The sequence below is a fragment of the Nerophis lumbriciformis genome, linkage group LG33, assembly GCF_033978685.3.
Source record: "Nerophis lumbriciformis linkage group LG33, RoL_Nlum_v2.1, whole genome shotgun sequence".
NCBI lineage: Eukaryota > Metazoa > Chordata > Actinopteri > Syngnathiformes > Syngnathidae > Nerophis > Nerophis lumbriciformis.
The window spans coordinates 21,007,501-21,032,966 of record NC_084580.2 but is presented as its reverse complement, the minus strand read 5'-3'; the positions used below and the strand labels follow the sequence as shown (position 1 = coordinate 21,032,966).

Sequence of the window (25,466 nt, the reverse complement as noted above, 5' to 3'; positions counted from 1 at the left end):
AACTTAAAATATGTTGTCTTTGTAGTGCATTCAACTGAATATGGGTTGAAAAGGATTTGCAAATCATTGTATTCCGTTTATATTTACATCTAACACAATTTCCCAACTCATATGGAAACGGGGTTTGTATTTGTTTTGTATCATCCCGTGATATCCATTAAGTAAGACTACGTATTATGTTGAAGGGGGCAGGAAAATATACGATTTTTCTTCATCCTGCTCCTTCTCAGGCATTGGTGTGTAAATATATAATTGAGGTATAATTGTGTATTGATCAAAGATGCACATTAATGAAGGAGATAAATAAAAAAAATGAAATAGAGCTCTGCTTGGCCGCCATTTTGGATAATATTGTGACTTGTGAATATTCTCAACTGTCGAAGTCATTGTGAAAAATAAATATAATGTCGAAGTAAATCCACGACAAAGTGTTTAAAAGGAATAATTGGAGCATAAATGTACCTTGTTGCAGCACGTCTTGAGTCGTGCAATTAGCTTCCAGAAGTTGTCGTTGTCGCGCGTTCTCCTCCCTCGTCCGAGAAAGCTCCTCTTCGTACGACGCTATGGTTTTCTCAAACATCCCGGATATGTCATCAGAAGCCATGGACATTTGCTCCATGACAAACTCTTTGGTAAACGACATTTTGTTCAACGCCATTTTTGGATGTTTGCCGCTCCGGGACCAAACGCCATCAAACGGGCGCTTTTGTCTTTTCTCCGCCTTGTCCGACTTCCGTCTTCACGCCTTCGGTGCGCGCTTTACGGCACTATAGCGGCGGCGTGACGTCACACCGCCTCCATCTTGTGGCGGCGATAAAAAACAAAAAAAACTGCTCAAAGCTGAGAGCTAAGGAAGAAGTTGCTGTTAAACTTCAAAATGTGGTCGGTGCAATTGTTGGTTTAGTTGCATTACGGTAATATAGAAAATAAAACTACAACGCAACTATTTTCACGATGTTTGTCCATTACCACTAATAATATAAAAAAACAGTAATAATGATGATTGTTGTTGTTTTTTAAATAAAGTTTTCTTATAAAAATAACTTGTACTACTACCTGAGCAATAGAACGCTTTTTCTTCTGTAAGTGTTAAATGATAATGGCGTTTCCTGTTGAGCTTTTATTTTGAAGGTGGCGGCTTCGTCTTCAAGATATACAAAACCAGTGAAGTTGACACGTTGTGTGATTCGTAAATAAAAACAGAATGCAATGATTTGCAATTCCTTTTCAACTTATATTCAATTGAATGGACTGCAAAGACAAGATATTTCATGTTCCAACTGAGAAACTTTTTTTGTTGTTGTAAATAATCATTAACTTAGAATTTAAATGCAGCACAGGGGCATGTTCACCACTGTGTTACATGGCCTTTTCTTTTAACAACACTCAGTAAACGTTTGGGATCTGAGAAGACACATTTTTGAAGCTTCTCAGGTGGAATTCTTTCCCATTCTTGCTTGATGTACAGCTTAAGTTGTTCAACAGTCCGGGGGTCTCCATTGTGGTATTTTAGGCTTCATAATGCGCCACACATTTTCAATGGGAGACAGGTCTGGACTACAGGCAGGCCAGTCTAGTACCCGCACTCTTTTACTATGAAGCCACGTTGATGTAACACGTGGCTTGGCATTGTCTTGCTGAAATAAGCAGGGGCGTCCATGGTAACATTGCTTGGATGGCAACAAAACCTGTATGTACCTTTCAGCACTAATGGCGCCTTCACAGATGTGTAAGTTACCCATGTCTTGGGCACTAATACACCCCCATACCATCACACATGCTGGCTTTTCAACTTTGCGCCTATAACAATCCGGATGGTTCTTTTCCTCTTTGGTCCGGAGGACACGACGTCCACAGTTTCCAAAAACAATTTGAAATGTGGACTCTTCAGACCTCAGAACACTTTTCCACTTTGTATCAGTCCATCTTAGATGAGCTCAGGCCCAGCGAAGCCGACGGCGTTTCTGGGTGTTGTTGATAAACGGTTTTGGCCTTGCATAGTAGAGTTTTAACTTGCACTTACAGATGTAGCGACCAACTGTAGTTACTGACAGTGGTTTTCTGAAGTGTTCCTGAGCCCATGTGGTGATATCCTTTACACACTGATGTCGCTTTTTGATGCAGAACCGCCTGAGAGATCGAAGGTCCGTAATATCATCGCTTACGTGCAGTGATTTCTCCAGATTCTCTGAATCTTTTGATGATATTACGTACCGTAGATGGTGAAATCAATAGCTTGTTGAGAAATGTTGTTCTTAAACTGTTCGACAATTTGCTCATGCATTTGTTCACAAACTGTTGACCCTCGCCCCATCCTTGTTTGTGAATGACTGAGCATTTCATGGAATCTACTTTTATACCCAATCATGGCACCCACCTGTTCCCAATTAGCCTGTTCACCTGTGGGATGTTCCAAATAAGTGTTTGATGAGCATTCCTCAACTTTATCAGTCTTTTTTGCCACTTGTGCCAGCTTTTTTTGAAACATGTTGCAGGCATCAAATTCCAAATGAGCTAATATTTGCAAAAAATAAAGTTTTCCAGTTCTAACATTAAGTATATTGTCTTTGCAGTCTATTCAATTGAATATAAGTTGAAAATGATTTGCAAATCATTGTATTCTGTTTTTATTTACCATTTACACAACGTGCCAATTTCACTGCTTTTGGGGTTTGTAGTAGGTGTTGTACAAACCCCGTTTCCATATGAGTTGGGAAATTGTGTTAGATGTAAATATATAAACGGAATACAATGATTTGCAAATCCTTTTCAACCCATATTCAGTTGAATATGCTACAAAGACAACATATTTGATGTTCAAACTCATAAACATTTTTTTGTTGTTGCAAATAATCATTAACTTTAGAATTTGATGCCAGCAACACGTGACAAAGAAGTTGGGAAAGGTGGCAATAAATACTGATAAAGTTGAGGAATGCTCATCAAACACTTATTTGGAACATCCCACAGGTGAGCAGGGAAATTGGGAACAGGTGGGTGCCATGATTGGGTATAAAAGTAGATTCCATGAAATGCTCAGTCATTCACAAACAAGGATGGGGCGAGGGTCACCACTTTGTCCACAAATGCATGAGCAAATTGTTGAACAGTTTAAGAAAAACCTTTCTCAACCAGCTATTGCAAGGAATTTAGGGATTTCACCATCTACGCTCCGTAATATCATCAAAGGGTTCAGAGAATCTGGAGAAATCACTGCACGTAAGCAGCTAAGCCCGTGACCTTCGATCCCTCAGGCTGTACTGCAACAACAAGCGACATCAGTGTGTAAAGGATATCACCACATGGGCTCAGGAACACTTCAGAAACCCACTGTCAGTAACTACAGTTGGTCGCTACATCTGTAAGTGCAAGTTAAAACTCTCCTATGCAAGGCGAAAACCGTTTATCAACAACACCCAGAAACGCCGTCGGCTTCGCTGGGCCTGAGCTCATCTAAGATGGACTGATACAAAGTGGAAAAGTGTTCTGTGGTCTGACGAGTACACATTTCAAATTGTTTTTGGAAACTGTGGACGTCGTGTCCTCCGGACCAAAGAGGAAAAGAACCATCCGGATTGTTATAGGCGCAAAGTTGAAAAGCCAGCATGTGTGATGGTATGGGGGTGTATTAGTGCCCAAGACATGGGTAACTTACACACCTGTGAAGGCGCCATTAATGCTGAAAGGTACATACAGGATTTGGAGCCACATATGTTGCTATCCAAGCAACGTTACCATGGACGCCCCTGCTTATTTCAGCAAGACAATGCCAAGCCACGTGTTACATCAACGTGGCTTCATAGTAAAAGACTGCGGGTACTAGACTGGCCTGCCTGTAGTCCAGACCTGTCTCCCATTTAAAATGTGTGGCGCATTATGAAGCCTAAAATAGCACAAGGGAGACCCCCGGACTGTTGAACAACTTAAGCTGTACATCAAGCAAGAATGGGAAAGAATTCCACCTGAGAAGCTTCAAAAATGTGTCTCCTCAGTTCCCAATCGTTTATTGAGTGTTGTTAAAAGAAAAGATGATGTAACACAGTGGTGAACATGCCCTTTCTCAACTACTTTGTCACGTGTTGCAGCCATGAAATTCTAAGGTAATTATTATTTGCAAAAAAAAAATAAAGTAATATCAGTTTGAACATCAAATATGTTGTCTTTGTAGCATATTCAACTGAATATGGGTTGAAAAGGATTTGCAAATCATTGTATTCCGTTTATATTTACATCTAACACAATTTCCCAACTCATATGGAAACGGGGTTTGTATTAAAAATGCAGAAATAAATGCAGCATAGTACAAAATATGTCAGTTTTAGTCTAACTGGCACAAACCAGTGACTGCGTGAGACGAATCAGAGTTCTTCCAAAAAAAAAAAAAAAAGTCATTATCGAGACAAATTTAGCATCAAAACGTTTTTCTCTGACTTTGCCTTTTAAGACTTTTTTTGACCACCGTCCGTGCAGCTGTACAAAAGTTTCTCTCCCGTGTGCGTCCTCATGTGTGACAGCATGTTGGTCTTCCAGGAGAATCTCCGGTCGCAAACGGAGCAGCCGAAGGGTTTTTCGCCCGTGTGCGTCCTCATGTGCCGCACCAGAGTGGACCTCTGGGCGAACGTCTTGGCGCAGACGGAGCACCTGAACGGTCTCTCCCCGGTGTGCGTTCTCATGTGTATCGACATGTGGGACTTCTCCGAGAATCCTTTGCCGCAAAGTGAACAGCTGAACGGTTTTTCCCCCGTGTGCGTTCTCATGTGTCGGGTCATATCCTTGTTGTAAGGAAAGCTCTTATCGCAAACTGCGCAGGTCAAACTTTTTTTTGCCGTCTCCCTTTGGTAGCAGTAAGAATAATCCATGTTGCTGCTCAAAGGTTCTTGGGTGTCTTCATCCTCGGGAGGGTGTGACGGTTGAGGTAGGAGGTTGCCCACTTGTGGTTTGTCTTCTGTCTTCTCAGAGACACCAGTCAGGGGCATCTTGGCGAGATCGGCCTCTTCTGGTCTGGCTTGAGTTATCCACAGCTCCTCAGTTTCCTCTTTAATGCGGGGGGGCTGTGGATCCTCCTCCTTTGAAGTAAAGTTCCCCCCCTGCCGTTGAGGGGAACTTTCTTCTCGATGACCAATAAGCTGCTGGACATCTGCGGGAGGCAAACGACACAAATACTTTAAAGGCACCTGTGATATGTTACTCATACTCCTTTGATATAGAGATGTCCGATAATGGCTTTTTTGCCGATATTGCCCAACTCTTATTTACCGATTCCGATATCAACCGATATATACAGTCGTGGAATTAACACATTATTATGCTTCATTTGGACAACCAGGTATGGTGAAGATAAGGTCCTTTTTTAAAATAAATAAATAAATAAAATAAGATAAATAAATTAAAAACATTTTCTTGAATAAAAAAGAAAGTAAAACAATATAAAAACAGTTACATAGTAACTAGTAATTACCGTATTTTCCGCACTATAAGGCGCACCTAAAAACCACAAATGTACTCAAAAGCTGACAGTGCGCCTTATAACCCGGTGCGCTTTATATATGGATAAATATTAAGATTCATTTTCATAAAGTTTCGGTCTCGCAACTTCGGTAAACAGCCGCCATCTTTTTTCCCGGTAGAACAGGAAGCGCTTCTTCTTCTACGCAAGCAACCGCCAAGGTAAGCACCCGCCCCCATAGAACAGGAAGCGCTTCTTCTTCTACTGTAAGCAACCACCCGCCCGCGTAGAAGAAGAAAAAGGGCGCGGATATACCGTACGTTTCATTTCCTTTGTGTGTTTATATCTGTAAAGACCACAAAATGGCTCCTACCAAGTGACAGGGATCCGGTTCATGAAAAGACGCAATCTCTCCATCCGCACACGGATTACTATTTCACAGCAACTGATATTCCTGTGAACCGCACTGTGGATACAACGGGAGCACGTACGGTGAATATTCGCACCACAGGGAATGAGAAGTCATCCTTCACTGTGGTTCTAGCTTGCCATGCTAATGGCCAGAAACTTCCACCCATGGTGATATTCAAAAGGAAGACCTTGCCAAAAGAGACCTTTCCAGCCGGCGTCATCATAAAAGCTAACTCGAAGGGATGGATGGATGAAGAAAAGATGAGCGAGTGGTTAAGGGAAGTTTAAGTTTATGCGAAGAGGCCGGGTGGCTTTTTTCAGCAGCTCCGTCCATGTTGATATACGACTCCATGACTGTTTTTTTGACATTCCTTTAGCGCAGTTAGATGCGGCTTACAACACGGGGCGGCTTATGGGTGGACAAAGTTTTGAAATATGCCGTTCATTGAAGGCGCGGCTTATAACCCAGGGCGCCTTATGGTGCGGAAAATACGGTAATGAAAATGAGTCAAATGAACTGTTAAAGGTTAGTACTATTAGTGGACCAGCAGCACGCACAATCATGTGTGCTTACGGACTGTATCCCTTGCAGACTGTATTGATATATATTGATATATAATGTAGGAACCACAATATTAATAACAGAAAGAAACAACCATTTTGTGTGAATGAGTGGAGCTTTTTTGAGTTAGTGCACTAATTGTAAGTGTATCTTGTGTTTTTTATGTTGATTTAATTAAAAAAAAAAAACGATACCGATAATTTCCGATACAACATTTTAACGCATTTATCGGCCGATAATATCGGCAGGCAGGCCGATATTATCGGACATCTCTATAAAGAACCATATGGATAAACTGATGTTGTTGTTGTGCTGGGACTCTTCACCCGTGAGCGTACTCCGGCTAGGTCAGGGGTCGGCAACCCGCGGCTCCGGAGCCGCATGCGGCTCTTTGATCACTCTGATGCGGCTCAGCAGCTTACTTGCTGAACCCCTCAATTTTCCCGTGAGACTTCCGGATTTCGGTGCCTCTCGCAGAAAACTCCCGGGATTAATATTCACCGATTTTCACCCTTACAGCTATAATAAGGGCGTGCCATGATGGAACAACATTTGGCGCCCTCTACAATCTGCATTAACAGCGTGCCAGCCCAACACTTGTTATACAATATACATCTTCTGCTTGCAAACCGTGACAGCAAAGCATACTTGGTCAACAGCCACACAGGTTACACTGACGGTGACCATATAAAACAACTTTAAGACTCTTACTAATAATGCGCCACACTTTGAACCAAAACCAAACAAGAATGGCAAACACATTTCGGGAGAACATCTGCACCTTAACACAACATAAACACAACAGAACAAACACCCAGAATCCCATTCAGGTTTGGTAGCGGGGGGTGTATAATGTATCCCGGAAGAGTTAGGGCTGCATGGGATTCTGGGTATTTGTCCTGTTGTGTTTATGTTATGTTACGGTGCAGATGTTTTCCCGAAATGTGTTTGTCATTCTTGTTTGGTGTGGGTTCACAGTGTGGTGCATTATTAGTCAGAGTGTTATAGGTTTTTTTTTATACCGCCACCGTCAGTGTAACCTGTGTGGTTGTTGACCAAGTATGCCTTGCTGTCACTTACGTGAGTAAGCAGAGACACCATACAATGTGTGGCTGATCAGGCACGCTGGTTGTAGTGGGCGCTATATGCTGTACCATCACGGCACGCGCCATTCATTTAAAACCCGCGTGCCGCACCAGCTTTCAAATTCCACATAAAGGTGTGGGCAGCGTGTCTGAGACCCCTAGTTTATACATAGCACAAAGCAAAAAAAAAAATGTGTATGCAGTGTTATTTCGTTTAAAATTTCAATAATATTTTGCGGCTCCCATTGTTTTCTATAATTTGCGAAACTGGTCAAAATGGCTCTTTGACTGGTAAAGGTTGCCGACCCCTGGGCTAGGCAATAATGACACCGTTTTACGTTTCAACTTCTTCTTTGTATGTAACTTTTTAGCAGCAGCAGCTAAGCACACGCTCACATGCACACTGTTCAACACACTGACTCAAGGACCCCGGGAAGTAAACATAGCTGCCCGGTAAACTGCCTGACTCAAACAGACTCAACTTAAAAGGTGCATGACTACATTAAAGGCCTACTGAAAGCCACTACTACCGACCACGCAGTCTGATAGTTTATATATCAATGATGAAATCTTAACATTGCAACACATGCCAATACTAAAGCAATTTTAAATTTCGCGCGAAATATCCTGCTGAAAACGTCTCGGTATGATGACGTCTGCGCGTGACGTCACGGATTGTGGAGGACATTTTGGGACAGCATGGTGGCCAGCTATTAAGTCGTCTGTTTTCATCGCAAAATTCCACAGTATTCTGGACATCCGTGTTAGTGAATCTTTTGCAATTTGTTCAATGAACAATGGAGACAGCAAAGAAGAAAGCTGTAGGTGGGAAGCGGTGTATTGCGGCCGACTTCAGCAACACAAACACAGCCGGTGTTTCATTGTTTACATTCCCGGAAGATGACAATCAAGCTTTACCATTGGCCTGTGGAGAACTGGGACAACAGAGACTCTTACCAGGAGGACTTTGAGTTGGATACGCAGACGCGGTACCGTGAGTACGCATGCAGCTGCGGCTTCCAAACATTTGATCGCTTGCCCGTACGTGCGTGCCGCTATGTGCATGTCACGTACGTAACTTTGGGGACTTTGGGGAAATATATGTGCTGTATGAACTTTGGGGAGGTGAACGGTACTTTGGGCTGTGGGATTGAGTGTGTTGTGCAGGTGTTTGAGTTGTATTGGCGGGTTATATGGACGGGAGGGAGGAGGTGTTTGTTATGCGGGATTAATTTGTGGCATATTAAATATAAGCCTGGTTGTGTTGTGGCTAATAGAGTATATATATGTCTTGTGTTTATTTACTGTTTTAGTCATTCCCAGCTGAATATCAGGTCCCACCCGCCTCTCACAGCATCTTCCCTATCTGAATCGCTCCCACTGCCCTCTAGTCCTTCACTCTCACTTTCCTCATCCACAAATCGTTCATCCATATTAGCTATATTAGCCTACTATCAAAATGACTTTAAAAGTCTTATATAAGTGTTATAATGAAGGCAACACATGATGTAAGTGTCTATATTAGCTATATTAGCCTACTATCGAAGGCTGACGCAAATCTTCGTTGACAGAAATGTTGCATTTTAATTTTTATTCTACACATTTTTGCAACTTTGGAAATCATTAGTAAAATGGAGGCCTCTCACAGGATGAGATAACTTCTGGACTGGTTGGCGGACCGGTACCTTTCAGACGCGGTATAGTACCGAATATGATGCATTAGTATCGCGGTACTATACTAATACCGGCATACCGTACAACCCTAACACACAGCATAAAACATTTGGTGGACAAAACGAGACAAAGAAAGAGTGGCATGAATCACGTCTTTCTGTGGCAGCATCGGAGAAAGTTGCACATGTGTAGAGCTCTGGTAATGGGTACACTCGCACCCACCTGCACAAATGTACTTCAAAATGCAACAATCAAAATAAATATGACTTTTTTGTTTTGTTTACTAGGGCGTGCATATGTAATATGCATTAGTTTGACCATTTAAAATCAACGATAATAAAATAGGAGATGCTTGGAAATAGCATAAAAATGCCCCCAAAACTTGGAAAAAACGCGATTCATAGCGTTACTTTTTGGTGTAACCATCATGAGCGTTCTGTTCGGGTATAGTTCTTTTATATTTTGATAAATCATCATAAATAGGTGTTGATCAATCTTTAAGCTGTGTGTATTTGCTTTTGACATCTTATTTAGAATTGTAGTTGAAACTTTTACAACCTTGTGTTGCGCTCATGATGGCGTAACCAAACTAGATTATTTTGAATATTTATTCCCTTTTTTTACATTTAGTATATTTAAATATTCATTTATAAACATTGAATACATTTCAAATATCAATAAAATGCAATTGCCTTCATCTTATAGGGTAATGTTTAGTTACACCAAGTCATGAGCGTAACACCTTATAAGCTTCATCACTTTGACTTGTAATATCTCTAATTCTGGTGCTTTTTTTCTTTTTTTGAAGCATGTACTATACATAGAATACAATAAAGTCCCATATAAAATGATGTTTCTAGCAATACTTTAATTTTGCCTTTGAAAGTAAACACTCTAGTGTCCATTAGTGGAGCGGCACACACATGTAAACAAACTACGGTGAGTTCAAGGATCGCTGAAATTAGTAGGACAAAACGGTGCTCGCCAAATACGCTTATGTATAAAACATAAACGGTGGGATTCCTAGCAATTAGGAAGATTTGTGTCGTGTTTAGAAAAGATATTTAAACAAACAAAAAAAAATGTTCTTCGTCTTTTTACATTTTCACTTATCATTGTTGTGTATTTTAAAGATGTAGTAGACATGTAAACATACCTTCAATGCGCAACACAGCTTCCAGACGTTGTCGATATCGCTCCTTCTCCTCTCTTGTCCGACAAAGTTCCTCCTCGTACGACGCTATCGCTCTTTCAAACAGCGCGAATATTTCATCGGCCGCCACCATTAGTCGCTCCTTCACCAATTCTTTCAACATTCTGAATGTTTTAGTCGGTAAATCCCGAAAAGTGGGCGATTTGTCACCGGGTTCCTTTTCCTAACTTCCGCCTTATCGGTTTAATCATTTGGCGGAACTTCCGGGACTTGACCGCAGTTTTTACAAAATAAAGGCATTTTTTTTTAACAACGGTTCGCAAAAATATTTACTGATAACCTTAAATAATCAACAACTACACTTTGAAACGTTAGAATATTTCTTATTTATCCACGTCGTTCACTACTCAAATAATTGAAGTACTCTTATTTTCGAAAATAATTCAAATACTTTGACTGCTTTTATTTTTGTAATACCTTTTACGACTCTTTACGACAGCACTGTGTTGTTTACGTAAACGGTTAGCGAGTTTTGTTTCTTCGCCATTTGATTTGTGTTAATGTTATTATTTGCATTTAATAAAAATGTTATAATGAATAAAAAAAATCCATATAGTAAAAAGGAAAGACACGCTTTTTTCTTTTCCGAATTTACGGAAGTTTTACAGCTGACGCGTTCATGACGTTCCAATGCTGCCATCTTGTGGCGTGATTGAAAACTGCTCAAAATGAGGGCATTTATTTGCAAGGGAGAAGTTAGCATGTGTTTATTTATATCCCTAGTCCCAGACATAAAAGGAAATAAGACCATAACATTATTTTTATGAAGTGTAAAGTAACGTTTTGCTGGTTTTTGAAGGATTAGTGGATGATAATAGTCCTAAATACTTATGATAATTATTATTTCATCTATAGAACTGAAGGTTTAAGCCACCCTCAGTCTTTTAAAAACGAGTGACACTCTGTTTGGAACTCTAACCAGGGTTCCTTGAACGCACCACCGTTATGTGCAATGAGAGGCAAAGGTGAAATGTAAACATAACTTGGTCTGATGCAGACACAAATAGATTAATGTTTTTTTGTTTTTTTTTACCGTTCTTCCATCACCTCATCTTGGTTCCCAAATATTGCGTGTGAATGTATAAACGTGAGCTTCGATGACGTAATGACGTCTGCGTTGCAGCGTTCCATTCTGGGCATTCTGTCTTTTTGTGTGTGTGTGTGTGTGTGTGTGTGTGTTTGTGACACATTCCTAATTTGATTCGAACAACTTTATTATTGAACTTTAAACGCAAAATTCTATATATAACTCAACTGTTATGACGTCGTATTTTATAATTTAGTAATAGTAGTAAAGACAATATAACATACATGCATAAACGTGGATGCATATGCAAAAGTGCAATATATTTATCTGTACAGTAATCTATTTATTTATATCTGCACCTTATTGCTTTTTTAAAACCTCTATGTAGGTCTCACTTAGACCTACATTTCATATATTGACAACCCCCAGCAAAAATCAACAGGAAGTTTGCAATTCCCCCTTCAAAACAAAAGTTTACTAAAAACAGTCACTTTTGCCTCTTTGACCTGTAATTTGACCCCCTTAACATGCTTCAAAACTCACCAAACTGGACACACACATCAGGACTGGCAACAATTGCGATCTAATAAAAAAAAAAAAAAACTCTAAATTGCGCTCTAGCGCCCCCTAGGAAGAAAACTCAGACAAAACTGCCTGTAACTTCCAGTAGGAATGTCTGTCTTAGAGACATGAAACAAGAATCTCTATGTAGGTCTCACTTAGACCTACATTTCATATATTGACAACCCCCGCAAAAATCAACAAGAAGTTGTCAATTCCCCCTTCAAAACAAAAGTTTACTAAAAACAGTCACTTTTGCCTCTTTGAGCTCTAATTTGACCCCCTTAACATGCTTCAAAACTCACCAAACTGGACACACACATCAGGACTGGCAACAATTGCGATCTAATAAAAAAAAAAAAAACAACCCCAAAACTCTAAATTGCGCTCTAGCGCCCCCTAGGAAGAAAACACAGACACAACTGCCCCTAGGAAGAAAACTCAGACAAAACTGCCTGTAACTTCCAGTAGGAATGTCTGTCTTAGAGACATGAAACAAGAATCTCTATGTAGGTCTCACTTAGACCTACATTTCATATATTGACAACCCCCGCAAAAATCAACAGGAATTTGGCAATTCCCCCTTCAAAACAAAAGTTTACTAAAAACAGTCACTTTTGCCTCTTTGAGCTGTAATTTGACCCCTTAACATGCTTCAAAACTCACCAAACTGGACACACACATCAGGACTGGCAAAAATTGCAATATAATAAAAAAAAAACCAACCCCAAAACTCAATATTGCGCTCTAGTGCCCCCTAGGAAGAAAACACAGACACAACTGCTGCTAGGAAGAAAAACTCAGACAAAAATGCCTGTAACTTCCAGTCGGAATGTCTTAGAGACATGAAACAAAAACCTCTATGTAGGTCTCACTTAGACCTACATTTCATATATTACCCCCGCAAAAATCAACAGGAAGTTTGCAATTCCCCCTTCAAAACAAAAGTTTACTAAAAACAGTCACTTTTGCCTCTTTGAGCTCTAATTTGAACCCCTTAACATGCTTCAAAACTCACCAAACTGGACACACACATCAGGACTGGCAACAATTGCGATCTAATAAAAAAAAAAAAACCCAACCCCAAAACTCTAAATTGCGCTCTAGCCCCCCCTCGGAAGAAAACACAGACACAACTGCCCCTAGGAAGAAAACTCAGACAAAACTGCCTGTAACTTCCAGTAGGAATGTCTGTCTTAGAGACATGAAACAAGAATCTCTATGTAGGTCTCACTTAGACCTACATTTCATATATTGACAACCCCCGCAAAAATCAACAGGAATTGCCAATTCCCCCTTCAAAACAAAAGTTTACTAAAAACAGTCACTTTTGCCTCTTTGAGCTGTAATTTGACCCCCTTAACATGCTTCAAAACTCACCAAACTGGACACACACATCAGGACTGGCAAAAATTGCGATCTAATAAAAAAAAAAAATCCAACCCCAAAACTCAAAATTGCGCTCTAGTGCCCCCTAGGAAGAAAACACATGATGTAAGTGTCTATATTAGCCTACTATCGAAGGCTGACGCAAATCTTCGTTGACAGAAATGTTGCATTTTAATTTTTATTCTACACATTTTTGCAACTTTGGAAATCATTAGTAAAATGGAGGCCTCTCACAGGATGAGATCACTTCTGGACTGGTTGGCGGACCGGTACCTTTCAGACGCGGTATAGTACCGAATATGATGCATTAGTATCGCGGTATATCTGCACCTTATTGCTTTTTTATCCTGCACCATGAGCTAATGCAACGAAATTTCGTTCTTATCTGTGCTGTAAAGTTAAAATTTGAATGACAATAAAAAGGAAGTCTAAGTCTAATTAAATGAAAGAATCTTTGCAAGGCCTTGAACATGCGATTGTGGTCCTAAACACACACAACGAGAATACCTATTAAGAACAACACAAAACCATACGTACTGTCAAGAGATACTAATTAAAGACATCTCACAACAAGAAACATTCTAAATTATTATTAAATATAACGTCACAAAACAATTTACTGCTTTGCTTTGCTCCTGCAAGTTCTTCTTCGTCCAGGTGGTGGCAGTAGTGCACCCCAAGATGGGTTTCCAGCGTCCTAAACCAAAGAAGAAGAAGTAAACACTCGCACTACCTGCAGTGTTGTTACTTTACTGAGAAAACGCGCGGATTAACGCTTACAAATATCCATTATAGACATTTTTGATTTATTTTTGGTGCGAATTTAGGTTGTAAAATGACTTGTGTGCCGCCATTGAGGTTCTATAAAGACTTACCCGTGTGGATTGTGGAGGACCACCACAATGTAAGTACTTTTATTTATTTTTTAGCTGTTTGAGACATTCGTGGTGTGATTCTTCAATTACATCTCACTAAACGTTTTATTTCACTAAACTTGTCCCGTTAAGCATATAAAGTACGTGCGTTGCCGAGAAGCTTACGTCCGAGCATTGTATCGTGTGTGTGTGTGTTAGCCATTTTCCACTTTTGTTAGCGCAGCTGGACCGGATGTGGCGGGTAGCGCTTTTATTGTGAAGCCGGAAGTGTGTTATTGATTCAAGAGGATGTGCCTTGACGGTTGGAAGACACTCGAGAGCACACTTCCGGCTTCACAATAATAGTGCGATGTCTCACATCCGGTCCATGGGAATGATTCGTTTTAAAACTAGTTCGTTATTATTATATTTAGGGACCGCAATATCCCTTTGGAACAGAGGACCCTATTGTATTTCGTGCGTTTTATTATTATTATTCCGCCGCCTCTTTGGGCTGTAATTTGACCCCCTTAACATGCTTCAAAACTCACCATATTTGACACACACATCAGGACTGGCGAAAATTGACATTTAATCAAAAAACTAAACCTCAAAACTCAAAATTGCGCCCCCTAGGAAAAAACACAAACAAAACTGCCTGTAACTTCCGGTAGGAATGTCTTAGAGACATGAAACAAAAACCTCTATGTAGGTCTGACTTCAGCAAAAATCAACAGGAAGTTGGCAATTCCCCCTTCTAGAGATGCGCGGTTTGCGGAAACAACCGCGGAGTCCGCGGATTATCCGCGGATCGGGCGGATGAAATTTAAAAAAAAAAGATTTTATCCGCTCGCGGGTCGGGTCGGGTGGATTAATTAGATATATTTTATTTTTATTTTTATTTATTTATTTTTTTTGCGGGTGGCAGTTAAACCAATTGGTAAATATATATACATAGTTAAATGTTGTTACCCACATACGAAAAACGAGCAGGCACCTGCAGCATATGCCACAACAGAAGAAAAAAAAAGAAAAGAGATGGACACTTTTACGGAGCGGAGAAGGGACGCCTCGCCGGGGTCCGGGACCGAGGCCCCTTCCCCCGAGAGGGCCCCACCGGGAGCCGTAGCTGAGGCGATCCGCGAGAAGGGCCCGACGCACGTCCAGGGTCACCACCGCGCCCACCGCACCGACACCCCGCCTCGTCCGCCTTCGCCGCGGCCGGCGTCACGCGCAGCAGGTAAGCAGCTTACCTGCCCGCCACCCCCATGGCCGGGGGCTCGTAACAGGGGTCACTACGCGCGCTCCGCCCGCGCAGCTTACCTGCCCGCGCAGCTTACCTGCCCGCCACCCCTGTTGCCGGGGGCGCGTAACAGGGGTCACTCCGCGCGCAGTGCGCTCAAGAAAGGGGTGGGGCTCACCCTGGTTGATATAGACAGCAGGACGGTGGCCATGGAAGTTGGAACCCGCTAAGGAGTGTGTAACAACCCACCTGCCGAATCAACAAGCCCTGAAAATGGATGGCGCTGGAGCGTCGGGCCCATACCTGGCCGTCGCCGGCAGCGAGACGCGCTTGGAGGTGCGCTCAGCGCGGCTCCCATATGATTGCGCACTGGTGTGCGTCTGGGTCGTGACAGCGTGGCATGCGAAAGTCTGTGCTGCATTGGATCAGTCTCCTTTCTTTAACAGGCAAAAGCTTTATAACCTCAGTGAGGTTATAAAGCTTGCGCACCAAACACGAAGCAAGGCCATGGTGCAGGAGAACAAAGGACTTCTTTCATTTAAGGTTTGTGATAAACCATCAAACTCATTCGTTAAAAGGACTCTATAGTATTATAAAGCGAATTTTTCTGGACATTATCATGCAAGAAAAGTTTATTTTTGGGACCGCGATCACCGCGTAATGATTTTTAAAGGTTGCATGACAAACATTTAACTGTCCCATGTGATCAGCCAGTGCGATTGGAAATCCATGCTCAATTATTGCCTCCGTAAATAAAACTTCGGCATTTATCACATCCAAAGAATCTGTTTGGGCGACGAAAAACGTTGAAAGTTTTCCACTTGTATCGCTAGCAACGGCATTAGACTTGTGTTTTTTTGTCCCAACGTGGTCTTTTACATCCCTAATTCCTCCGTGTTCAATCGAAAAATCTTGTCTGCACAAGGTGCAATTCGCGTAGTTTTCACCCTTTTTTTTTTTTTAAATTAATGAAAAACCCGGAATAGGTTGATGAAAACCATACGAATTACGGGAAAACCGGAGTAGTTGGCAGGCTCACTAATGCCTTGCATCATCTATATTAGATCGGGCGGATGGCGGGCGGGTGCAGTTCTGATCAAACGTTACATCGGGTGGATGGTGGATGGTTGACGACTTTCTGACACGGTTGCGGATGAAATAAATTGCCTATCCGCGCATCTCTACCCCCTTCAAAACAAAAGTTTACTAAAACAGTCACTTTTGCCTCTTTGAGCTGTAATTTGACCCCCTTAACATGCTTCAAAACTCACCATATTTGACACACACATCAGGACTGGCGAACATTGCCATCTAATCAAAAAACCAAACCCCAAAACTCAAAATTGCGCTCCAGTGCCCCCTAGGAAAAAACACAGACAAAACTGCTTGTAACGTCCGGTAGGAATGTCGTAGAGACATGAAACAAAAACCTCTATGTAGGTCTGACTTAGACCTACATTGACATCCTTCAGCAAAAATCAACAGGAAGTTGGCAATTCCTCCTTCAAAACAAAAGTTTACTAAAAACAGTCACTTTTGCCTCTTTGAGCTGTAATTTGACCCCCTTAACATGCTTCAAAACTCACCACATTTGACACACACATCAGGACTGGCAAAAATTGCCATCTAATCAAAAAACCAAACCCCAAAACTCAAAATTGCGCTCCAGTGCCCCCTAGGAAAAAACACAGACAAAACTGCTTGTAACGTCCGGTAGGAATGTCGTAGAGACATGAAACAAAAACCTCTATGTAGGTCTGACTTAGACCTACATTGACATCCTTCAGCAAAAATCAACAGGAAGTTGGCAATTCCTCCTTCAAAACAAAAGTTTACTAAAAACAGTCACTTTTGCCTCTTTGAGCTGTAATTTGACCCCCTTAACATGCTTCAAAACTCACCACATTTGACACACACATCAGGACTGGCAAAAATTGCCATCTAATCAAAAAACCAAACCCCAAAACTCAAAATTGCGCTCTAGCGCCCCCTAGGAAAAAACACAGACAAAACTGCTTGTAACTTCCGGTAGGAATGTCGTAGAGACATGAAACAAAAACCTCTATGTAGGTCTGACTTAGACCTACATTGACATCCTTCAGCAAAAATCAACAGGAAGTTGGCAATTCCCCCTTCAAAACAAAAGTTTACTAAAAACAGTCACTTTTGCCTCTGTGAGCTGTAATTTGACCCCCTTAACATGCTTCAAAACTCACCATATTTGACACATACATCAGGACTGGCGAACATTGCCATCTAATCAAAAAACCAAACCCCAAAACTCAAAATTGCGCTCCAGCGCCCCCTAGGAAAAAACACAGACAAAACTGCTTGTAACGTCCGGTAGGAATGTCGTAGAGACATGAAACAAAAACCTCTATGTAGGTCTGACTTAGACCTACATTGACATCCTTCAGCAAAAATCAACAGGAAGTTGGCAATTCCTCCTTCAAAACAAAAGTTTACTAAAAACAGTCACTTTTGCCTCTTTGAGCTGTAATTTGACCCCCTTAACATGCTTCAAAACTCACCACATTTGACACACACATCAGGACTGGCAAAAATTGCCATCTAATCAAAAAACCAAACCCCAAAACTCAAAATTGCGCTCTAGCGCCCCCTAGGAAAAAACACAGACAAAACTGCTTGTAACTTCCGGTAGGAATGTCGTAGAGACATGAAACAAAAACCTCTATGTAGGTCTGACTTAGACCTACATTGACATCCTTCAGCAAAAATCAACAGGAAGTTGGCAATTCCCCCTTCAAAACAAAAGTTTACTAAAAACAGTCACTTTTGCCTCTGTGAGCTGTAATTTGACCCCCTTAACATGCTTCAAAACTCACCATATTTGACACATACATCAGGACTGGCGAACATTGCCATCTAATCAAAAAACCAAACCCCAAAACTCAAAATTGCGCTCCAGCGCCCCCTAGGAAAAAACACAGACAAAACTGCTTGTAACGTCCGGTAGGAATGTCGTAGAGACATGAAACAAAAACCTCTATGTAGGTCTGACTTAGACCTACATTGACATCCTTCAGCAAAAATCAACAGGAAGTTGGCAATTCCCCCTTCAAAACAAAAGTTTACTAAAAACAGTCACTTTTGCCTCTGTGAGCTGTAATTTGACCCCCTTAACATGCTTCAAAACTCACCATATTTGACACATACATCAGGACTGGCGAACATTGCCATCTAATCAAAAAACCAAACCCCAAAACTCAAAATTGCGCTCCAGCGCCCCCTAGGAAAAAACACAGACAAAACTGCTTGTAACGTCCGGTAGGAATGTCGTAGAGACATGAAACAAAAACCTCTATGTAGGTCTGACTTAGACCTACATTGACATCCTTCAGCAAAAATCAACAGGAAGTTGGCAATTCCCCCTTCAAAACAAAAGTTTACTAAAAACAGTCACTTTTGCCTCTTTGAGCTGTAATTTGACCCCCTTAACATGCTTCAAAACTCACCATATTTGACACACACATCAGGACTGGCAAAAATTGCCATCTATTCAAAAAACCAAACCCCAAAACTCAAAATTGCGCTCTAGCGCCCCCTAGGAAAAAACACAGACAAAACTGCTTGTAACTTCCGGTATGAATGTCGTAGAGACATGAAAAAAAAACCTCTATGTAGGTCTGACTTAGACCTACATTGATATCCTTCAGCAAAAATCAACAGGAAGTTGGCAATTCCCCCTTCAAAACAAAAGTTTACTAAAAACAGTCACTTTTGCCTCTTTGAGCTGTAATTTGACCCCCTTAACATGCTTCAAAACTCACCATATTTGACACACACATCAGGACTGGCGAACATTGCCATCTAATCAAAAAACCAAACCCCAAAACTCAAAATTGCGCTCCAGCGCCCCCTAGGAAAAAACACAGACAAAACTGCTTGTAACTTCCGGTAGGAATGTCGTAGAGACATGAAACAAAAACCTCTATGTAGGTCTGACTTAGACCTACATTGACATCCTTCAGCAAAAATCAACAGGAAGTTGGCAATTCCCCCTTCAAAACAAAAGTTTACTAAAAACAGTCACTTTTGCCTCTTTGAGCTGTAATTTGACCCCCTTAACATGCTTCAAAACTCACCAAACTGGACACACACATGACAGGACTGGCGAAAATTGCCATCTAATAAAAAAACCAAACCCGAAAACTTAAACTTGCGCTCTAGCGCCCCCTAGGAAAAAACACAGACAAAACTGCTTGTAGATACATGAAACAAAAACCTCTATGTAGGTCTGACTTAGACCTAGATTTCATACAGTGACATCCTTTAGCAAAAATCAACAGGAAGTTGGCAATTCCCCCTTCAAAACAAAAGTTTACTAAAAACAGTCACTTTTGCCTCTTTGAGCTGTAATTTGACCCCCTTAACATGCTTCAAAACTCACCAAACTAGACACACACATCAGGACTGGCAAAAATTGCGATCTAATAAAAAAAAAAACCCAACCCCAAAACTCAAAATTGCGCTCTAGCGCCCCCGAGGAAGAAAACACAGACACAACTGCTCCTAGGAAGAAAACTCAGACAAAACTGCCTGTAACTTCCAGTAGGAATGCCTTAGAGACATGAAACAAATACCTCTATGTAGGTCTCACTTAGACCTACATTTCATATACTGACAACCCCCAGCAAAAATCAACAGGAAGTTGGCAATTCCCCCTTCAAAACAAAAGTTTACTAAAAACAGTCACTTTTGCCTCTTTGAGCTGTAATTTGACCCCCTTAACATGCTTCAAAACTCACCAAACTGGACACACACATCAGGACTGGCAAAAATTGCGATCTAATAAAAAAAAAAAATCCAACCCCAAAACTCAAAATTGCGCTCTAGCGCCCCCTAGGAAGAAAACACAGACACAACTGCCTGTAACTTCCAGTAGGAAGCTAAAACCTCTATGTAGGTCTGACTTAGACCTAGATTTCATACGTTGACATCCTTCAGCAAAATTCAACAGGAAGTTGGCAATTCCCCCTTCAAAACAAAAGTTTACTAAAAACAGTCACTTTTGCCTCTTTGAGCTGTAATTTGACCCCCTTAACATGCTTCAAAACTCACCAAACTAGACACACACATCAGGACTGGCAAAAATTGCGATCTAATAAAAAAAAAACCCAACCCCAAAACTCAAAATTGCGCTCTAGCGCCCCCGAGGAAGAAAACACAGGCACAACTGTTCCTAGGAAGAAAACTCAGACAAAACTGCCTGTAACTTCCAGTAGAAATGTCTGTCTTAGAGACATGAAACCAAAACCTCTATGTAGGTCTCACTTAGACCTACATTTCATATATTGACAACCCCCAGCAAAAATCAACAGGAAGTTGGCAATTCCCCCTTCAAAACAAAAGTTTACTAAAAACAGTCACTTTTTGCCTCTTTGAGCTGTAATTTGACCCCCTTAACATGCTTCAAAACTCACCAAACTAGACACACACATCAGGACTGGCAAAAATTGCGATCTAATAAAAAAAAAAACCCAACCCCAAAACTCAAAATTGCGCTCTAGCGCCCCCTAGGAAGAAAACACAGTCACAACTGCCTGTAACTTCCAGTAGAAATGTCTGTCTTAGAGACATGAAACAAAAACCTCTATGTAGGTCTCCCTTAGACCTACATTTCATATATTGACAACCCCCAGCAAAAATCAACAGGAAGTTGGCAATTCCCCCTTCAAAACAAAAGTTTACTAAAAACAGTCACTTTTTGCCTCTTTGAGCTGTAATTTGACCCCCTTAACATGCTTCAAAACTCACCAAACTGGACACACACATCAGGACTGGCAACAATTGCGATCTAATAAAAAAAAAAACCCAACCCCAAAACTCAAAATTGCGCTCTAGCGCCCCCGAGGAAGAAAACACAGACACAGCTGCTCTTAAAAAGAAAACTCAGACAAAACTGCCTGTAACTTACAGTAGGAATGTCTGTCTTAGAGACATGAAACAAAAACCTCTATGTAGGTCTCCCTTAGACCTACATTTCATATATTGACAACCTCCAGCAAAAATCAACAGGAAGTTGGCAATTCCCCCTTCAAAACAAAAGTTTACTAAAAACAGTCCTTTTGCCTCTTTGAGCTGTAATTTGACCCCCTTAACATGCTTCAAAACTCACCAAACTGGACACACACATCAGGACTGGCAAAAATTGCGATCTAATTAAAAAAAAAACCAACCCCAAAACTCACAATTGCGCTCTAGCGCCCCCTAGGAAGAAAACACAGACACAACTGCTCCTAGGAAGAAAACTCAGACAAAACTGCCTGTAACTTTCAGTAGGAATGTCTGTCTTAGAGACATGAAACAAGAATCTCTATGTAGGTCTCACTTAGACCTACATTTCATATATTGACAACCCCCAGCAAAAGTCAACAGGAAGTTGTCAATTCCCCCTTCAAAACAAAAGTTTACTAAAAACAGTCACTTTTGCCTCTTTGAGCTGTAATTTGACCCCCTTAACATGCTTCAAAACTCACCAAACTGGACACACACATCAGGACTGGCAAAAATTGCCATCTAATAAAAAAAAAAAAATCCAACCCCAAAACTCAAAAATGCGCTCTAGCGCCCCCTAGGAAGAAAACTCAGACAAAAATGCCTGTAACTTCCAGTAGGAATGCCTTAGAGACATGAAACAAAAACCTCTATGTAGGTCTCACTTAGACCTACATTTCCTATATAGGCAACCCCCAGCAAAAATCAACTAGAAGTTGGCAATTCCCCCTTCAAAACAAAAGTTTACTAAAAACAGTCACTTTTGCCTCTTTGAGCTGTAATTTGACCCCCTTAACATGCTTCAAAACTCACCAAACTGGACACACACATCAGGACTGGCAACAATTGCGATCTAATAACATTCAAACCATTCCAACATTCAAACTATTCTTACATTCATTCTACATTCTGTCAGCATTTCAGTTCCAGGAGCATTCACACGCTATTCCTTCAGGAAATTCCTCATCTCGTTTACATTTACCATTCCTTTTGAAGTGCACCTTTTCTTGTCTCCACTAGGTGGTTTGTCATATTTACCGCGCCATTGCGTCGAGACATCTCCCCATGAAGGACATTAAGCTCGTCCATTTGGACTCCCACCCAGATCTGTTGATCCCCGTCAACATGTGTGCTGACACCGTATTCCAGAAGGACAAGTTGTTCAGGTATGTGGATTTTATTGACATTTATAATAAAGTTCGCTAAAATGTGCCAAACATGGGTAAGTGTGGAGAGTGTTTAGCATTTTTCCCATCATTCATTGGGTGTAATTTCGAATTATGTGTTGTGTTTGGACATTTTTTTTATTTTATAATAATATCCCCAAAGTTGAGTGGTCAGGTTGTGTTGACAAGTGTAGTTTTAGTTTAGGAAACCGCTTTTTAACGACTGATAGTTACGTGAAAATCGGATGCCAACCGACAACAGAACAAATTTCCGGGCCCCTGTACACAAAACTCTCAAAGGGCCCCCGTCCCAGAAAAAACACGAAACATTTGTTGCGTGGAATGTAGAAATGTAGTGTGGTACGTCAAGGAGTTGACTGATGCGGACACATTCGTTACTGGATACGTTCTAATACACTTCTGCCTTGGACACTTTGTATGTGTAAGTAATATTCAACTATATTTATTTGATACTTGTTTATATTGACAGATGTCATGTATTGGACCGCAATATGAAGCTTATATCGCCTAGCATGTTGACCTAAATGACTTGACCAAAACAGAAGAAAGTGTGTGCTTTTTGGAGGACATTTAGATGTCAACTGTCCCGCATTGCACAAGTAAACACACCGCAGGACTGTTTATGTCGCACATGATATCGCACACAAGTAAACACGCTGCAGAACTGCTCGTATCGCACATGATACCACACACAAGTAAACATGCTAAAGGAATAGTCGTATCGCACATGATATCACACGCAAGTAAACACGCTGCGGGACAGGTTGTATCGCACATGATATTCCACACAAGTGAACACATTGCAGGGCTGCTTGTATCGCACATGATATTGCACACAAGTAAACACACTGCAGGACTGCTTGTATCGCACATGCTATCCCACGTGAGTAAACACGAGCAGGTTGTATCGCACATGATATTGCACACAAGTAAACACATTGCAGGGCTGCTTGTATCACACATAATATTGCACACAAGTAAACACACTGCAGGACTGCTTGTATCGCACATGATACCGCACGCAAGTAAACACGCTCCAGGACTGCCTATATCGCACATGATATCACACACAAGTAAACATGCTGCAGGAATGCTCGTATTGCACATGATACCGCACGCAAGTAAACACGCTGCAGGGCTGCTTGTATCACACATAATATTGCACACAAGTAAACACACTGCAGTCTTGCTCGTATCGTACATGATACCGCACGCAAGTAAGCATGCTGCAGGACTGCTTGCATCGCACATGATGTCTCACACACAAGTAAACACGCTGCAGTCCTGCTCGTATCGCACATGATACCGCACGCAAGTAAACACACTGCAGGACTGCTTGCATCGCACATGATGTCTCACACACAAGTAAACATGCTGCAGGAATGCTCGTATCGCACATGATATCGCACGCGAGAAAACACGCTGCGGGACAGCTTGCATCGCACATAATATCGCACACAAGTAAACACATTGCAGGGCTGCTTGTATCGCACATAATATTGCACACAAGTAAACACGCTGCAGGACTGCTTGTATCGCACATGATACTGCACGCGAGTAAACACGCTGCGGGACAGGTTGTATCGCACATGATATCGCACACAAGTAAACACGCTGCAGAACTGCTCATATCGCACATGATATCGCACGCGAGTAAACACGCTGCGGGACAGGTTGCACCGCACATGATATCGCACACAAGTAAACACATTGCAGGGCTGCTTGTATCGCACATAATATTGAACACAAGTAAACACGCTGCAGGACTGCTCGTATCGCACATGATACCGCACGCAAGTAAACACGCTGCAGGACTGCTTGCATCGCACATGATACCGCACACAAGTAAACACACTGCAGGACTGCTCATATTGCACATGATATCGCACGCGAGTAAACATGCTGCGGGACAGGTTGCACCCACATGATATCGCACACAAGTAAATACATTGCAGGACTGCTTGTATCACACATGATACTGCACGCGAGTAAACACGCGGCGGGACAGGTTGTATCGCACATGATATCGCACGCAAGTAAACACGCTGCAGAACTGCTCGTATCGCACATTATATCGCACACATGTAAACACACTGCAGGACTGTTTGTACTGCACATTATATCGCATGCAAGTAAACATGCTGCGGGACAGGTTGTATCGCACATGATATCCCACGCAAGTAAACATGCTGCAGGACTGCTCGTCTCGCACATGATATCACACACAAGTAAACATGCTAAAGGAATATATATATATACATATATATATATATATATATCTACATCCTGAAAATATGCAAACAAAACTGTGTTTAGATAATTGATACTTCAAACTTGCATAAATAAATATTAAGGAATATAACATAAGTTGGCTTCTGAGAGCTTCAAAATGTAATGAATAAAATGCTGTTGATAAACAAGCAATTATTTTAATAATTAAATATGGTCATTTTAAAGGAATTATTATGATCATTTAACATTAATTATTTCAAATATGTTTATCTATGGCTGGATGTAATAAGGAGTCAGAAAAAATACAAATAAAAATACAATTAATGTTGATGTTTTTAGCAAAATATAGTAAAAATGTATTTAGTTTTTTTGTTTTTTAATTAATAAATATATTTATTTTTAGGTAAGATAAACATAATAATACAATTTATCTCTAGTCTGGATGATTTAGTTCTTGTCACCCTGTTGTCCTCCCGTCGTGAAAAAAGGCCGCATGGACCTGGAGGGGGCGTGGCCTCCAGCTTCGGCTGAAAACCGGGAGATTTTCGGGAGAATATTTGTCCC

General features: G+C 41.2%; 2 protein-coding genes across 2 annotated transcripts in view; one reads left to right on the top strand and one right to left on the bottom strand.

Annotated features, from left to right (window-relative positions):
* Window positions 1–4,224: 4,224 nt before the first annotated feature.
* On the bottom strand, window positions 4,225–10,494 carry LOC140677495 (uncharacterized). The gene is made up of 2 exons (XM_072912129.1): window positions 10,335–10,494; window positions 4,225–5,137 (listed from the first exon to the last, which is right to left on the bottom strand). Exons 1-2 carry the CDS (start codon window positions 10,492–10,494, stop codon window positions 4,440–4,442), a joined length of 858 nt encoding a protein of 285 aa, XP_072768230.1. The 3' UTR covers window positions 4,225–4,439.
* Window positions 10,495–14,012: 3,518 nt separating this feature from the next.
* Window positions 14,013–25,466, top strand: part of lg33h5orf22 (linkage group 33 C5orf22 homolog) — a 48,556-nt gene continuing 37,102 nt past the window's right edge. The window contains exons 1-2 of the mRNA XM_061928732.1: window positions 14,013–14,272; window positions 22,504–22,649. Coding sequence (XP_061784716.1) covers window positions 14,204–14,272; window positions 22,504–22,649 — 215 coding nt within the window. The 5' untranslated portion in view covers window positions 14,013–14,203. The remainder of the gene's footprint in view (window positions 14,273–22,503; window positions 22,650–25,466) is intronic.

Excerpts from the sequence above, each read along its gene's own strand:
- LOC140677495 (XM_072912129.1), bottom strand. The coding sequence starts at position 10,494 with ATGTTGAAAGAATTGGTGAAGGAGCGACTAATGGTGGCGGCCGATGAA. Across the intron at positions 5,138-10,334 it reads AGCTGTGTTGCGCATTGAAG|ATGTCCAGCAGCTTATTGGT; the intron begins GTATGTTTACAT and ends TGCCTCCCGCAG.